At 45.4% G+C, this 17,330-nt stretch overlaps 1 protein-coding gene across 10 annotated transcripts in view; it reads right to left on the reverse strand.

Annotated features, from left to right (window-relative positions):
- CLIP2 (CAP-Gly domain containing linker protein 2) overlaps positions 1–17,330 on the reverse strand; it is a 101,080-nt gene that overhangs the window by 62,753 nt on the left and 20,997 nt on the right. For 8 of the 10 annotated variants that reach the window (XR_008732840.1, XM_055714268.1, XM_027806209.2 and 5 more), the window contains one exon: positions 555–776. Coding sequence is in view for 9 of the 10 variants with exons in the window: in XM_055714268.1 (XP_055570243.1) it covers positions 555–666 (112 nt within the window). In the remaining variant the exon portion in view is untranslated. Of the gene's footprint in view, positions 1–554; positions 777–17,115; positions 17,234–17,330 lie in introns of those variants that run through there. The other 2 variants (XM_055714278.1, XM_055714241.1) reach the window with 1 other exon arrangement.

Here is a 17,330-nt window from a genome sequence, read left to right on the forward strand (position 1 = left end):
GATATAGATCAACAGACAGCAAAGCATGTACAAGGATGTCTAGATAAGTCATTATTCAAACACCATTGTTTCAAATTATTCTGTTCAAAGGCACTAATTCAAGGCAACCAGCAGAGGAGAAATCACCTTAAGTGCCTGGTTCTTACTGTTGTGTTATCACAGGCCAGAAGCAATGGCTATAGGACAATGTCTAAGAAAGTCATGGGTGAGGTTCTCATCTGCCCAGTTATGACCAGCTCTTCAAATGTTACCATCTGTAGAGTACACACATGCAAACAAGCAAGACAGGAGGCAGCATCTCCCTCTATTCGCTCTAAACACCAGTGGATCCATCTGCCTCCCACCCACTCCACAACCTGCCTGTTTTGTGCATTACTTGGAAGAGGGAGGCTGCTTACTCACCCCACTGCACTTGTTTTGATCCATGCTCACAATCAGTCTAGGTACAGATGAGGAATTTCACATCCTGCTGAACACTGGCACCTTTAGGCCTTTGCCTTTAAGCCTGGTAATCACCTGGGTCAGCTCATGCCTCTGCCAGATCAAGTCCTTACCTTCTTTTGAACCAGTGGTAACAGCAGCTGCAGTGGTCCCTGATGCCCGTCCCACTGGGCTGGAGTGCTTCCCAGCCCTGCCGGGGATTTTAAGTCCACTTGGCTTCAGCATGTTTGCTGCCTCCTGTATCTCAGGCTTGTGTTGCCAGTGTCTCGAAGGGTTGTCCTGGTATCACCGTTCAGGCTTCTGGATGATAGACCTCATCTTCCATTGTCACGGACCTGGGAGATAACAGCACAAGGAAATCAGATTGAGAACGGGTGGGAAAGCACTGAACAGGCTCCCCAGAAAGCAGTACCCAGCTCCCTCCTCACATCCCTAGAAGAGTCAGGATCTTTCATTTCTTCTCCTGTAAAACAAGGGTGATCATTTTCTTCATCTCCCATCTCAATGTTATATCCTTTTCTTCAATCTCACAGTCTCACTTTAAACCTGGAGTCCTGGACCAAAGCTGAAATCTCCAAGAACCACTCAACAAGAACATAAATTCAGTTTGGGATTTGAGTGACTGAAACTGTTAACTGCTTTTAAATTCTAAAGCCTCAGTTCACGCATCAGCCAGGACCCAGTTCTGCTGTCAGAGCCCTTACCAAAGGCACACTAACAACCCTCAGCACAACACCTTCGGGGCACGGCCCCCATTTTCACAAGACTTCAAGGCAGCCTCTGAAAATTGACAGGAGAAGGAAAGAAGAAGCCAGTGTCCAAGATGGGGCTTTTAGCTCCTCTCCTTTAAAAGCAAATCCAAAACCTTGTTACAGAAAAAGGGCATCCGACCCCATGGATTTCCAGCAAGACTGAAAAAAAACCAAACAACCCAACTTTCTGAAACGTAAGCATGACTCTACCAACTATTTATTAGTGAAGTCACATCACCCTTCCCGGCAGGCAAACAGAATAAAACCTCCAAATTCCTTGCAAGGATGTTGCATTAACAAGCACACAACTCAAGCAAAAAGTTTTATGCCAAAGAAAAGAAAAACAAAGGAAATTACTAAGTTGCTTAAAAAAAAATACGCAAAAACATTCCTAATGGATAAAGAAAAATAATCAAAATATTGAGACCATCAGCCCAAAGGAAGCTAAGGCTGGCTGGCTGAGCAGGCTGGGATGCAGAAGGAAGAAGGTGGCAGCAGAACGAGCCAGGGACAACTCGGATATAACTGCAAAGGGAATTGCAAGGAGAGCAAACCAAGGAGCAGCCAGAAGCCGGGGGACACCCAGACCTACTTCCTGGGCCAAGGAAGGAGGCAGCCTGCTGCAGGCAGCCCCCCTGAGAATTAATGTAGCAAAGATTTGCAGATGCTGCTAGGCGGGGTGGGGGAAGGGGGGATTGCAATAGCGGGATCGGGAAGTGATTAAGGCATGAGTAAGGATTTCAACACAGGCTGGGTCAGTGAGGGGAGAGCTGGCAGGGCTCCAGGGAAAGCTGCAAGCAGACACAGGGGAGGAAAAACCACAAGGAGAATTCCAAAGCTGTATTCCTGAAGAATATCTGAGACACCAAAGACTGTTTCAACAGTAAGAGTCAGTTGTCCCACACCGGTTTAGAGACAAGGAAAGGCAGGATTGGCAGAGACAGCTTGGGGAGGGTGTCCGAGTGAAAACCCAAAGGATCAAGCCTTGTCTCTTCCCCACGTACCCCACAAAGGGTGTTCAACACCTGGGGTGGCTTCAGACACCTGCAGACAGCACCAACTGGGGAGTATTTAGCTTACACACAAGTCAGGGCTGTTCACAAGGAGTGGGATGCTCAGATCACATCACCAGCAAAAGGAACAATGGATAAGAGCAAGCAGTTCTTATTAAGGAAGAGAGAAAACAGCCCTCCTGCAACACAGCCAGCAAGGACCAGATGCTGTCACAGAGTTAGACTGGAGGCTGCAGTTTCCAGCTCTACTTAGCATAAAAGAGGGAGACAAGTAACAGAATCTGGAGGTGAGAAATATTGATCAGCCTGGCTCCTCCTATCTGTCAAGCCATCAGACACCTCCCTCCCTCCCTCCCACCCACTCCCATCTCACATGACACATTTTGCCCAGGGCTAGCTTTGATTTTACAGAGCAACTCAATTTCTAGCACTTCTGGTGGCAGGTGATGTGGTCTAATAAGAGAGCTTGCCGCATCTCCATCACCTTCAGCCTGCAGGTTTGCTTTCTTCACGATATGCCCTTACTCCTAGATTCACACATCGCATCGCTCCGTCCTACCTTTTGGTTGCAAGGTTTGATGCTGTACTTGCAATTAAGCAAGCTGGGGATTCTGGTTCTTCCACATAAAACATGATGGTTGGTTGAATCCACAACCAGGAATATGGATGGGGGAATGAGGATATAAGGACATGGGAAGGATAAAATAGTAGTAGAGAAGAAATTAAGCAGGGAAGCGTGCAAAAGAATAAAAATATTTTACAGTGTTTTCAGGCCTTTGTTAGAGGGAGTCTCTAGATCCCTAATTTTACAGCCAGAACCACATAAACTTTAGGGAGACTGAATTTAGTCTGCTCCTCTATTTTGTTGCCCATCTATGAAGAGACAGGGAACTTCATTTCATTCTCCCTCTGCTACTCATTATCCCTGAAGATCAGCTGGCCACACAAATCACAGGATGTTGGGATATTCTGCTCATTCTCAGAATGACTGGATTTTATTTTTATGCGGGGGGAGAGAAATAAGAGGAAGTGCATTCCCACTGCATAAAGATTCCTGCCAGAAACCTTTATGCAAACACATTTGCCTTCAACATACTAATGCTGAAAAACAAATGAACTCCACAGGCTGCTAATTAAGCTACCCTCCAAACAGATAGCTTCTTTTATCCTGAAATACAATCACTACTAGTTCACAGCCACACTCATTGGGGTCTCCACACTCCACAACAGATTCAAAAACCTCTGAAGTGCTACCCTGCATCAGTCAGATACCCCCTCTCCAGCTACGCTCGCTGCATAGCGGGTCACAGAAAATGGGGGGGAACTCACCTATCTGAAGGGTCATTCCCATCTCCACAAGCTGCAGACTGACTAAAGCCAGGTAACAGGGACAAGTGCCTTAGTGTATACCTGCACACTCATTACCACACAGGTAAATGAGGATGAACTTAAGTCAATTTTACTATAAATGCAGCTTGTTAGAAATAAATACATTAAAAAAAAACAAAACAAAAAAACAAACATACATACATCTGGAACATTTTTAAAGAAGTCTATGCCTGCTGCTAAGGATAGATCTTCCTTCTCTGTCACTAGTTTCTCCCCTATTTCAACACCAAAATGTGAGCAGATTTTTAGGAAGCGCTGAATGCCAAGCATGGAACTCTTCCAAATTACACCATTAGGTCATCTTCACCACCCAGAGCAATGCTGCTCTGAACCATCCAAGTCCCATGTCAGCTCCCAACCAAGTGATGCAGCTTTTGTGCTGCACAAATAGCCTTGCCCTGGGACATAGGCCAGTATCTCCACAGGGCTCTGCCCTGCTCCATTAGAGATAACAACCTGCTCTGAGCTCCTGCATTGTACCTTCAGCATCCCAACAGGCTCTATTAACAGAGCCTTTCTGGAATGAAAAAAAAAGAAAAAAAAACCCAACAAAATCTCTCCATTTCCAGTAGTAGATGCTGAACACAGGCAAATATGATGATGCATGTGGCCTAAGAAACACATGACACATTTTCTCTTTCCTATTCCCTATATTACCTGCACAGGCTGTAAGCTTTGCCTTCCCATATAACTTCATGGAGATGTGACTTTCTCCAGAGACACAGTAAAAGAAAAAACCAACATATGCCCCTGTGGATACTCCGGGGCCACCAGCTCCGCTTATTTTGTTTTTCTTCCTTTTCTAAGATGACACAGATTAAAAGGATTTTCTAGGTCTCTGCTAGATTCTTCCTGCAATCTTTTCATACTGGGATGAATGGTTCTGTCTGTTCCCACAATCAAGAAAAGCATCCCAAGAATGCACAATATGAAAGCCTGCTTCAAATGGCCAAAATATTCTGTTCTCCATTTTTCCATCAGAAAAGAGGACAGCTGGATTTGAGTCACCCAGGCTCAGAATCAAAAAGGGGAACAGTTCTCAACCAAGTACAGATGTACATCCAAAAAATATCTTTTACCAGGAGCAACACATGGATATGGACATACAAGTATCCACAATGCTGGCCAGGCATCAGAACAGCACACAGTAAAACAGAAAAACAATTGGGAGGTGCTTAGACTTCAATTATTTCTCAAATGTGGTAGAGGAATAATAACACAAGGGTTGGAAGCAAAAGCCTTTGTCAGTCTTGGCAATATAGCTTAGCCACAAGGTTCTTTGCATCATCCATCCCTCCTGCCCTCGACAAGGCACATGAGTACTGGCTTGCCACGTGGAATACCATCCCATTCAAGAAGGACATAACAAAGCAGGCTCAAAGATTCAACATACTCCCCAGAAGAAAGCCTTCATGGGTACACGCCCATCAAAGGATCTGTTCACCTCAACATATTGAGCAAAACAACTGCAAGACACTGGAACAGGTTTCCAGATACCAGATTGAGTCAGCCTGAATCCCATCCTGCGCCTGGTGGCTCCTTCTGGATGGATCTAGACATAAGAAGTGTTTACCCAACACAAAACCTGAGGCAAGGCACAAGGATTTCATTCTGAATGCAGACCCAATTGGAATTTAGATCAGCTGTATCTGAACATTACTGTAACAGTTGGGTACCTGCAATATTTTGGGAAGAATTAGCTCCTTATTTCTTAAAATTAAACATGTAGACAAAAAAGTGAGAACCAAAATTTAGGTTTCTAATTTTCTGAATTTGGAAATCCACATGCAAGAAATAAAATTTTAAGTTTGCAGTCAGTCATGCGCACACCTTTTCAGGGCAAGGGCCAATTACAAAAAGGTAAAGAACAGCATCTAGTTATCAGACTGAGGAAATTGAGGTTATGTTGTACAGAAGGTTAATGATAAACAAAGACAATGCAGGGAAGCACTAAAACACCTTTTTTTTTCCCTTTTAAATTATCTTGAAGTCATTGATTATTTGCATGAGTCAAAGACAACTATTTGGATAGGGAAAGGTTTACACAATAGAAGTCTTTCTGTTTTTAGCCACTCCCATCTAAGATAATCTTTTGACAAGTAATTCTTTGTGCCGTTATTCAAAACACTATGCCAGCTTTCCTCATGTTCGTACTAAAGACGAGGAACACCAGGACATGGGACGCAGCCCTATGGCAGCACATCTCCAAGCAGAGTTTCAGCCATCTCAAGGGCTATCATAAGGTGTGGTGGTGTGGCTGAATCTGCACAAAGACTCTTGCATTAATAATAAAGACACAGCTTGGGAAGACCAGGAATTCTGTCTGCAGCTGCTCCGACAACATAATAACAGTGACTCCATATGGAGTAATGGAAAGTGCATTTCACGCCTGCAAGGTAAATCCCCATCATCTATAGGAAAGAGAAATAATCCCACATGCTGCTGTACAATGCGCAGCTGGGGAAGATCCAACAGCACTTTGGTTTCCACACATCCTTTGCATGCATGTTCAGGAGAGTTAAATGTTCAAGCAGGAACTTAATTCTCTATCCATGTTCTGGCTTTGTATTTCAGAAAGAGTACAGAGCCTTGAAGAGATTTCTGGATTCGGTCCCCTAGCCTCTGTAAGACCCACAACTGCCCGTTCCAGCAATTCACTCTCACATGTGTCACACTACCCATGCAAAATTTCCCAGTGAAAACAGCATTACTGCTTGCAGAAGCCTTCAACATCAGGCACTGTAAATGCTGAAAACAATACCTGAAGCCCGACACCTCCCTGGAAACAAACTGCTAGAGAAGAATTTGGTCCACTGATTGCTGGAGGAGCTTTGCACTCACTTCAACAATAAGCAGACAGAATAAAGGCAAAAAGCTTTCAGTGCCAACCCTGGTATTCATTTATTAGGCCTTACAGAAATCCTTTACTCACCTAAAGATATTGATTTTATTTTAAGTTACGTAAAGTTATTTCATCTCTTGTTTCTAAGCATTTGGTTGCATCCGCTTCATATTTCCCAGCTTTTCTGCACCTTCCCCACCCCAGGAAAATGAGATTTTTCAGGCAATAAAGCTTCATCTCCTAGAGTCATTACTCTAGCATAACATCACTGCCAAACTGATGGCATGGCAGAGGCAAGGGCAGGTCAAGATGTGGTGCCCCAGGCTCATGACCCCACAACGCTGGCCATGCTGCAAAGATGAGCCAAGGGGTTTAAGAACGGAATTTTGCCTTGAAATCAAAAATCCAAAGGCCAGGCTCAAGCGGCTCAGTCTTCTGCAAAAGGGACAGGAAATGAATCCAATCAACATAGAGACAGGATCTGATAAAGCCAAACTGCAGCTTTGCTAATAGAGACCGTGATTATGCTGAGAAGAAAGGGCAATTTTATCTTTTAATTCCTTAAGATGTTCCATCCGATCCAAGGTAATCATACCATCATCTTCTCACTTCTCCGATTAGTTACTCCTTCCGACAAGCAATCAGAAATCTATTTCTGAAGCACGTGGCAGATTAGGATTAAATCCTTTCACTTAATTGAAGTACAGAGGAAATAAGAGACGCTCATTCTTAATTCCTGTCAGACTCTTCTCCCAAGAAAACCTTTCCTCCTCCCATAGAGGAAATGGAGGCAGAGTACTACAGGAATGAAAGGAAGGAGTATATTAGCTTAGTTACACACAGGGAAAACCAGGGGAACCTGTATCCTCTGTCAGTTATCAGTAGTTTTTTCTCCCTTGCAGCTGAGAATTCACACAGGTTCTTCAGCCATGAACTCTGTTGTTAGTATGTAGCCTCCCTTATACATGTCTGAAAAGTTGTTAATCTCTAAAAAAGCCTGTGTTCGCTCCTCTTTCCCGCTCAGGTTTTGTAATAATTAGCACAGAATGCAAAAGGTCCTAGAGGTCTTTTATTTAAAAACTTAAGACATTTTTTTAAACTAGCTTTAACCACTATGATAGACTAATCAGCCTGTGATTTGGTTACAAAACAATGGTTATTAAAGGAAGAATGTGCAAAAACACACCACTGCACTCCAACTAAAAACCACAATGCAAAACCTGAGGCAAAGTGGGGCAAAAAAACCAAAGGACATTCAAGGAAGTCATCACATACAAACTGGGAAGTAATTATGGGCTTGCTGATGAGCTCATGCTCCCCAGGCTGGCAAAATGCCTACTGAAAACTGGCACAGTAGATCGCAACAATTCGGCGCTAATTGCAGAGCAAAACTATCTCTAATTTGTGGGGGGAAATCCTGGGTATGGTCTTGGATCTACATAAGTTTATGCACCCTGGAGTTAAGCCCTGGGGGCAGGGGTCACTGCCTACAGAAATATATAGGGGCATGACAGCAAAACTGCACAGTTCACATGGGAAGGGAGCAGAATATACACAGAGATTTCAGAACTGCTATTCCTCCAGGACAATTCAGATTTGGCCACTCAGTTCCATGAAAGGTTTCCCTACAACTCAAGGGGCTTTGACAAAACCCAATTTTCCTATTCACAGAAAGTGTTATTAGTCATTAAGCAGTATCTGGAAAAGAAACATGCGGAGAGCAGGCAGAGTGCAGGAAGCATTGTGATACATGATAAGCATATTCCATTATAATGGTTTGGTATTTTACTATTGGAGAAACAATTTCTTTAATTGAATGTGAGCTATACAATAACTCAGCCATGCTACGCACCCTGTGCAGAACTGCAGAAGGATCTGAACTTTAGGAATTTCCTGGCTTTTGATGGCTTGATTTAGTGCAGCATTAAAGCTCAGCCTGGCACTTAATCTGTTATTCACTGGAGTTCAGGTTAACGTAAAAGATTTTGATTTGTGCACTTCTGTAGTCTAACCTCTGCCATGGACTTTGATTATGAAACAAAAACAGGACCCAGGTCCCTCCTGCCCTGATTTTTTCCCCCCTTTTTACAGCCTACACCTGCAATGTGCAGGCCAGCGTGGGTTTGTAGACTGTAACTGAAAGACTGGAGCAACAGAGAGCTGAAAATGGAAAACAACTGGCCTTGCAAGTTTCTTCTCTTTCTCTTTGTACGTTTAAGTTTTTTTGAAACTAGGAATTTTGTTTTCATTTTCAGTGCAATGTTACGACAGCCTGTCTGATGATAGCGCAGTTGTACCAGTTCAAACTTCCAAACGATACAGTGAAAAGCAAAGAAAATAGGGGTGGAATGCAGTATGTTTCTGGTGTAATACAAAATACCTTGGGTCACATTGAACTTGGCACTGAAGCCACCACTGTGACCCACTAATGCTGTCCAATATCCTCACACCCTCAAGTGTACTAGGAAAAGACATCAAGCTAATGCAGTCACACATTTAATGCAATTCATTATGCAGTGGAGACCTGGTCATTATAGCAGGGACAAGAACAAAGCCTTGCCCTCGGCCGCTGGTACTGTCAGTGTAACAGCTGGTACAGAAAACCCCTCAGAAGTACCCCAATGCAACGTCACATTAAGGGACAATTGACCCTGCCTCTCCACAAGCTGCTGAAATTTCAGGCAGGGATGCAAGATAGGAAGAGCCTACCCTGCATCTGATGAAACCCCTTGGGTTTTGTTGTTTGGGGTTTTTTTTATTATTTTTATAACTGCTTAGTTATAAAACCACCTTACAAGATTTTTTGTTCCTGGAGTTCAGCAGCATTAGTTTCAGCCTCCGCTGGCTGGGAATCGCCCCAGCCAGTTGCCGGTCCAGATTTATTCTATCCAACTTTCTGCCCACGTACCTACTCTGCCCTTTGCACAACTCTGACACTCTCTCTTTGTGTCCAGCCCCCATGAGACAGCTTTGCCCTTTCTCCACCTTCACTACGTCATTTTGAACAACCAATGCTCTCCTTTGAGAGGTCCTGAGATATCAGACTCATCATTTCCTGGTTCATCTCAGAAGACCTTCACTGAACCTCCATCACTTGAAATCAGTCCATTTTAGACATGGCAACCCAAAACACACGCTGCATCCCAGGCGATGTCTTATCAGGCCTTGGACAAACTCTGTGCCAAATAGTATGAGCTAATACCATCTTAATCCTCCAAACAAAGCAAATGTTCCCCAAAACTGAAAGAATAACTAACCCACCTTCACACCCTGACTGTTAAGAGTAAGATGAGCAACAACAGAAGGTGAGCTAAAAAGGAAATACAGACCATCATCTCACAGTTGAAATGTAGCACTGACAGCCAGGACTGCTGCTTTCTTCTTCCACAGTGGTCAGTAATGTCCTTGCCACGTCAAAAGGGATAATAACAGTACCAGCTTTTGAATAGAAGGGTGGTAGACCAGGAGGGTTACACCACCAGTACCTATTGGAAGATCTCAGATCACCAAAGACGCTAGAGAGAAGCAAACCCACGCTCTCTCCAGAGCACCAAGGCACTGCGTAAGCCCCATCCCCTCTCCCCACGCTCAAGCACCCTGCTTCCCATCGCTGTGCTGGCAGCAGCAGAGCAATGCTGGATGCAGTTCTTCCCTGGAGCATCCCCCCCCTCCTCTCCCCTGCTGATTCACCAGACTGCACTCAGCCTCCCACTTCAGAAGTTGACCTCTGGGCTACATGCACTAATTGCTGCTTTCTCCTGAGCCTCTCTACAAATACTGCGATTTCCCCGACCTCAGCTGACAGCAACACATCTACACAGCTCCCACCATAACCAGTGGCAGAGACAGGGAGGCCAGTCATCTAGAAAGTTTGCTTTCGGTCAGTATGCGTTTATCGTGGCATTTCCTACCTTACGACCTGCAACCCCAGTACACAGGTATTTGACTTTGACATTTCCATGTCAGTGTGCTGGAAGTGCTCCCATACCTTCCTACTGTCTAGCCTATGTGCTTTGGAGGGATTCAGAGATAAAAAGGGAAAAAGTGCTTAAAGATGCTTCAGAGACATCAAAAAGATGAAAAGCTAGGAGTTTAGACAGCTTACAAACCTTATAGTACAAGAAAGAACATGTCACTTATTCAAATTACATCCCTATCAATGACCAAAACCATAATAATTTTGGCAAGTTGTATGGAATTGGATCTTATCTGTCAATATAGTTATGTTAGCCCTCCTGCCTCACGATTCCTTTCACCCACAACTCACAATCTTCCCCCCAGAGGCTGTCATTTATCTTGGGTTGCACCGTATGTAGAGAAACGGAGATCCTAGCTCAAAGCCTCTAGGCACTAAGCCACATAGCAAGCCACAGCAGCACCATAGGATGGCCACCTAGCACGTTACACTGGAGGAGGTTGGAGATTACAGTTTCTAAGGGGTGGGGAAAAAAAAAAAAAAAAAAAAAAGAGAACACCATCCCACACAGACAGACTGCAAAGCAGGTGTGAAGACTGAACATGCCCAGTGTGCTGTCCATGCTCCAGTGGGACTTGTTGGGCTGGCGAGAAGAAGAGAGGCTGTCACAGTCCGGGCTGCATGCCTCTGGGAACGGCTGTCAATCCCAGCCTCCTTCAGCAGCAACAGAGACCTTGCAAGACCTGTACTGCTCCACAGCCTGGTTTTAATCAGCATTTCTATCGATACACTACCACGCCATCGAGAAGCACACATACAGCAGTGCTTGATGTATAGATGCAGGCAGCCAAAAGGAACAGGTCTGGCTAGATGAATCTATGTTAAAAACGGGATTTAACATTACATATCTCTGGAGATGAGAGTGATGCTGCCAGGGGGAACCCAGCCTGCACACAGGTAGGCAGGACAGATGGATCAACCCACCGTACTCCTGGAGGACCGCAGCACTATATGTTCTAGCCAGAGCCACCACACGCCCCTAGCTGCTCTTTCACTTCTTAGAGAAACAGGTTGTTTCTACACCACAAGTGTTGTTAACCTCTCCTCTAATCCAGGCATGACCACAATCATGATTTTATACAGAAATCAAGATATAATCTCATCTAGCCAAGCAAGTGCAGAATCGTTACAAGCATTACATTACAATGCAGAGCAGGCACAATGCCTCTAATGCAAACTAGTCCTGTTTCATCCAAAAAGGATGACAAAAAGCAAGTTGTCACTTCTTCTAACATGGCAATCAGTGCTGCTGACACCCTAAGGCAGAGTATATCATAGCACTATATAAACTTGAATCATACGATCACCCAAAATCACCACTTGACTTTGACATTTCCATGTCAGTGTGCTGGAAGTGCTCCCATACCTTCCGACTGTCTAGCCAGTGTGCTTTGGAGGGATTCAGAGATAAAAAGGGAAAAAGTGCTTAAAGATGCTTCAGAGACATCAAGATTAAGTTTGCAGGAAGCATTGCTATCGCCGGTATAATTTACTAGAAATATATATAAATATACAGACACATATAAGCATGAAGTTTTCCTACAGAAGGGATTTAGCAAGTTCAAAAAGCGACTTCATAGATCCCAGCAAAAGCCTACAGAAACAGACATGTAAAAGATGACTAGTGTAAGGCAAAACATCAGCCTCTGCTGCCTGAGCAGCACATTCCACACAAGCCTACCTTTTTGGGCCATATTAGCCACCATTAAATATCCATTAGGAATGGCTGGTGCATTGGTCATCAGCTGAAACATGCCAAACTTACCAGCTGGGAAACAGAAGTCCAGAGGAAAAAAAACCCACTTATTCAAGGTTGCAGACTGACCTACTCCAGTTTGCATAGGAAGGATCTTGGTTATAAAACAAATAGTTATATGCTAAATATAGCTAAGGAGCAGCCTTTAATCACCAGGACAGACTTCATGCAGAGGGCCACTAAGGTAGTATAGTACACAATATATGACAGCCAAATACAAAGTTAAAAAGCCCATTAAACACATCTTATGACCTAAGTGCCTCTCTGCATCTCCCAGGAGAGGCCTCTTTTCCTAGGGAGGTTTGTTCCCCAGCCAGGACAGCCCCTGCATCGAGGGGAGGTGCTTGCAGGTCATGAATGGGAGTATTTGCAAGGGATGGGGAAGTGCTGGTGTTTCAACAGGCAGCTGCTTTTTGCGCTTGTCAGGATTCACTGAAAAGTTTCCAGCACTAATTGGCGGACACAGAAGTTTTCAGAGCATGATGCAACAGATAAAGGGGGGAGGAATACGTCAAAGAAAGAAAAAGAACGGATCAACCACAGAAAGCCTTTGTTACTGACTATGCCAGAAGCTGATGCCTCAGTTTGGAAACCTTCCTCTACCCCTCTGAAAGACGTGCTGCAAAAGAAGTTCAAGCTGCAAAAGAAGTGTTGGTTTTGTAAGTGAAACAGTTTTGTACAGTAACAGGTAGATACACAAAATGACAGTGACAACAAACAAAAGGGGAAGACACAGACTGTGCAGTTCTAACTACAACATCAGTTTGAACTGAGCTAGACTGTCCAGAGAGGATGTAGAAACTCCCTCATTGCTCACACTATTCTTTAAAAAAAACAAAAGCCAAACAAACAAAACCCCAGATATCTTCAAACCTCCGTCTTGAATGACAGAGATGAAGACAGACCTAATCTGGAACACATGGATGATCTCAAAGTTTCTGCCACCTTCCAGTGTAACTAATACTCATGTAGTCTTTACTACACAATGCAAGTTATTAACTAAAATAAAATAGGATTAACTTTGACCAAGACCTCTGACACAAGCAACACAATTTTATTTGCATTATCTTTTTAAAGGAACCATGTGGGCGAGCACAGGAGAAGAATTAAAAAGCACCAAAGAGTGATTAAAAATTTCCAAGATCCACATATCAAATATCCACAGAGCGTTTCATACAGGGAGCTCAAAGGAGGTCAGAACTGCAAAATCCATTTTGTGCCTGCGAGAAATAGATGCAGAGAAGGAAAATATTTTTCCCAAGATTACTCAAAAAACAGTGGCAGAGATGCATAGCAGCCTAACTCTATTAAGCACCACTATCTCTCTGAACATCCAACCCATCAAAGGACTTGGGAAGTCTTTCTGAAGTGTTTACTTTATAGACACAGTATAAATAGTTTTCAAAAATACTCATTTGGCTTTCCCAGGCACAAATGAAGTTATCAAGGGAGTCAACATCAGAGTTCAGAACATTAACTCTCAAAATAAACCAAACAGACTTCAGATTCCCTTTGCACTTCAGCACAGACAGGGATGGGGAGATGGGTACTTCATGGCTGGCTCAGAATCTGCAGCAGGGCATTTTGCTAGTCTGTGCCACATTTCTCTGCAACTATCCAGGTGGGTAAATCCTAGCACAATAAAAATAAATCACTGAAAGTATCACCTAATTTCAGTGCCAATTCAAGTCAGCATCATATTTTACTCCATCATACTGAAGTAGAAAAAATTTAAACTGCAACAACAAAATACAGTAATGCTTGGGGTTTTTTCTTCCCACATCTCTCTTTGCTTACGCTGCATCCGAAACAACCATGGCTATTTTATAGGGACAGTTTCACTCTTTTAGAAGGAGATAACAAAAACCATGACAGTGGATGGGAATGATTTTCAAAAAGTTGATGCAGAAACATTGAGGGTTTGTGTTTTGAGTTTTTTGGTTGGTTGGTTGAAGGGGGGTTTTTTTGTTGTGTTTTTTTTCAAATCGGGTTTCTTTGGGATTTTTTCGCAGGAATAGCAGTAAGTATCAGTTTAAGGTGCCAGACTCAGAGTCACATGCAATGAAGTAATTTTTCCACTGGTAGCTACAGCAAGAGCTACTGCACAATCATGTAACGGCAAGAAATTAAATCCAGCTATGAGGAAAATAAATTTGCTTTGTCCTGTTTAGTATCACAGTTCAACAAAGTACAAGAGACAAACAGAGGACACAGAGTCCTCACAGCAGAGCAGGGGGAAATGTTCTGAGAGCACGGTGGTACTGCAGGAAGAGACTTTGTACATCGATGCACTGACAGACTGCTGTGTGTGTCACTATCTGCCACAGAGATGAGAGCTTTCATGTGGGACGGAAAGGATGGGTGTATGGAGAAGGCAGGATTACAGTAGGACTCAGGAAGACCAAGTCCAATTCCTTACTCTTAACCTGGGCTTCTTGAATGACCTTGGACAGTTTGTCTTCATTATTCAGCAACTTACCTAATTCGGTTGTTTTAGAAAACTGACAGTAAACCAAAACCCCAGTCTTGCTGGGGTCTGACAAGACCAGTACTATCAGCCAAAATGCTCTCCCCAAGCAAATAAGACCTGAAATTCTACCATAAATATCACAAGAACAACAATAAAAGAACAACAGCTAGAGACCATTGTCCATCTTTAACTCAGCTCTACAGCAGCAGAAAGAAAATACTTCCTCGCCCCATGTCTGCAACTTCCTTGGTCATTCTTGTGCTCAGACCCCTTGGGAGATGGAGGGGGAAACAGGTCACAAGGTATTTATAAATAAGGCATTTCTGAAAAAAACATACATTTCTATAAATATCTCTAAATAAGTGCATACCAGTGTCTAACATAGGTTAGCAACAGGTCACATTCAGGTCTAGCTACCTGTACCTGGGCTTTCCCAGACCTGTAAAAGTATATAAACCTTGCCATGCATTGTACAAACTCTGCAAAGTTGTACAACACCATGTATCTTGGGGATGGAACTTGCTTTATAGACTGTCTCCTGTCCTCACCAGAATTATCACACACACAGACACAAAATTATACATTTCCCTGAGTTACATGATTAGAGGAGACATTCTGAAAAACAAACGCAGCAGTTCCAGTCAGGAGGTGGAATCTGTGCCCTTACCCATTTTAACCACCCAGTAACACAAAGGAAGAACTGTCACGCATACCCCTACATAGCCACATCCCTTGACACTGGAAAAGCCCCTTTGGGTCCTTCATCATTTCTTCTGCCAAAGAAAAAGCACAAGTGAGGAAAAAGAGGAAACACACTGGCAGCTGCTACTTGCTGGAGTAAATTACAGCAGCCTCCAAGGCTAGTGGCAGCAGAAAGCCAAGCAGCAGAGGAGCACATACCCACCCTTGGCCTCAGGAGATAATCTGGTCCATACTTAACCTAAGAGCATCTCCAGAAACACACAGGTTTTACCTTAATTGACGGCAGGCCCCACACACGAGTGCTCTTGAGATGACAGGCTGGCTCCAGCACAGCTTCTCTCTGACATGCCTGTAATGGCTGATGCTAACATTTTAACTTGTGGCTTGTCTCAGAGCGGAACCTTTGAAGTCCTGTACTCCCAGTGATTTCTGGCAGGCAAAGCGACACCTTTTCGTACAGCTGTTTGAGGCAGACGCTCTCGTTCCTAGCTCTGGCAGGCTATACCAGCAGGCAGGTAATTTCTTAAAATGCCCAATCCCAGACTCAAGTTTAAGAGCGGGCAGTGGCACCACATTTTAAAGCATCACCTCCCCAGCAATGATGGGGCAGGACTGACCTGTGCTGATTAAAGGGGCTCTCTTAGAGCACTGCTGGCTAGAGGAACACTGCCTAGCAGGTGGGAGGGCAGAGGCCAACAACCCTGGCCTGGCACCCCGGATATATCTGTCCACACAGAGACCAATTCTTCTCAAATTGCAAGTCACCCTCAAGGAAACACTTCTAGCCAACAATAACCGACGAGCTGGTGAAACTTGACATCCATTCCAGCGGGATGAGTTTCTGAGACAAGGTTTGCAGGCCTATGAGACTGATGCTCAACAGAGCAGCAAATAACAGTCGGTGCTGACACAGTGCTTTGTCTCCCAGCACTTCCCGAGATACCACAGAGATAACAACGAGTGCCTCTGCCTCCATCCCTGGATGCTTGCTTCTCCAAACAGACCATTTGCTGTTTTGTATCAGGAGATGCAAGGGGCAGAGAGCTGCTGGATCTTCCCTGCCATTCGCATCCTGAGCAGTACGTGAATGCCAGCAGCCCAGCCCACCTGGGCCTTCTCAGAAGCACATCTCCTTGCTAGAGACAAAAAACCCCCATCAAATCCTGCAGTATGTAGTTAACGTCGATATCTGGATCATTAAAGAACACAAATGCAGAGAAGAGACTGAGCCCAGCAAGCAGTCCAGCTTCCCACAGACAAAAGAAAATTTTCATCTCGTTTCAACACCAAAACTCGCCCGATGCTGACACCCACTCTTATCTCCATCTTCCCAGCATCAGGCCGCTGCCTCTCCAGCTGCTCCCAAGCAGAGCCATTTGCTGTGAGCCAACGGGCGCGTTTACCTCCAAACGCCCACCCGGCGGCGGCGGGGCCGGCCGGGGCAGGAGCCCGGCGTGTGCCCGCAGGTGGGTGCGCGCTGCCGGGCAGCAGCAGAGCGGAGCCCCCGCCGCACGCTCCCACCCGCCAGCCGGCAAGGGGAGGGGACCGGCCTGGCTGCAGCACCCCCCCTCCCCCGGGATGAGGCCGGTGGCTTCCCTCCCCGGGCGGAGGACAATGCTCTGCCGCGGCCAAGCCTCCCGCAAGGCGCCCGAGCGGCGGAGCCAGCGCCACGGACCCCGCTACGCCGGGCACCACCTCCATTCATCCCTTCCATCGTGGCCGGCGCGGGCTCGCAGAGCCGCTGCCCCCGGGCCCTCCCCGCCGTCCCCCTTACCCTGCGGCAGCCGGCCGGGAGCGGGGCGGGGGCTGGGTGCCGGGCTGGGTGCCGGGCTGGGTGCGCCGCAGGCTGCAGCCCTGGCAGGCGGCCGCCCTGCCCCTCCCTGCGGGCCGCGCCGGCGGCCCTGATTGGCGGAGGCGGATGCCGGGCCCCGCCCACCTCCCGGCCGCCGCCTGCGGGCGCTGCGCGGCACGGCCGGGCCCTGCGGCCCG

This window comes from Falco cherrug, chromosome 1, assembly GCF_023634085.1.
Source record: "Falco cherrug isolate bFalChe1 chromosome 1, bFalChe1.pri, whole genome shotgun sequence".
Classification (NCBI taxonomy): Eukaryota; Metazoa; Chordata; class Aves; order Falconiformes; family Falconidae; genus Falco; species Falco cherrug.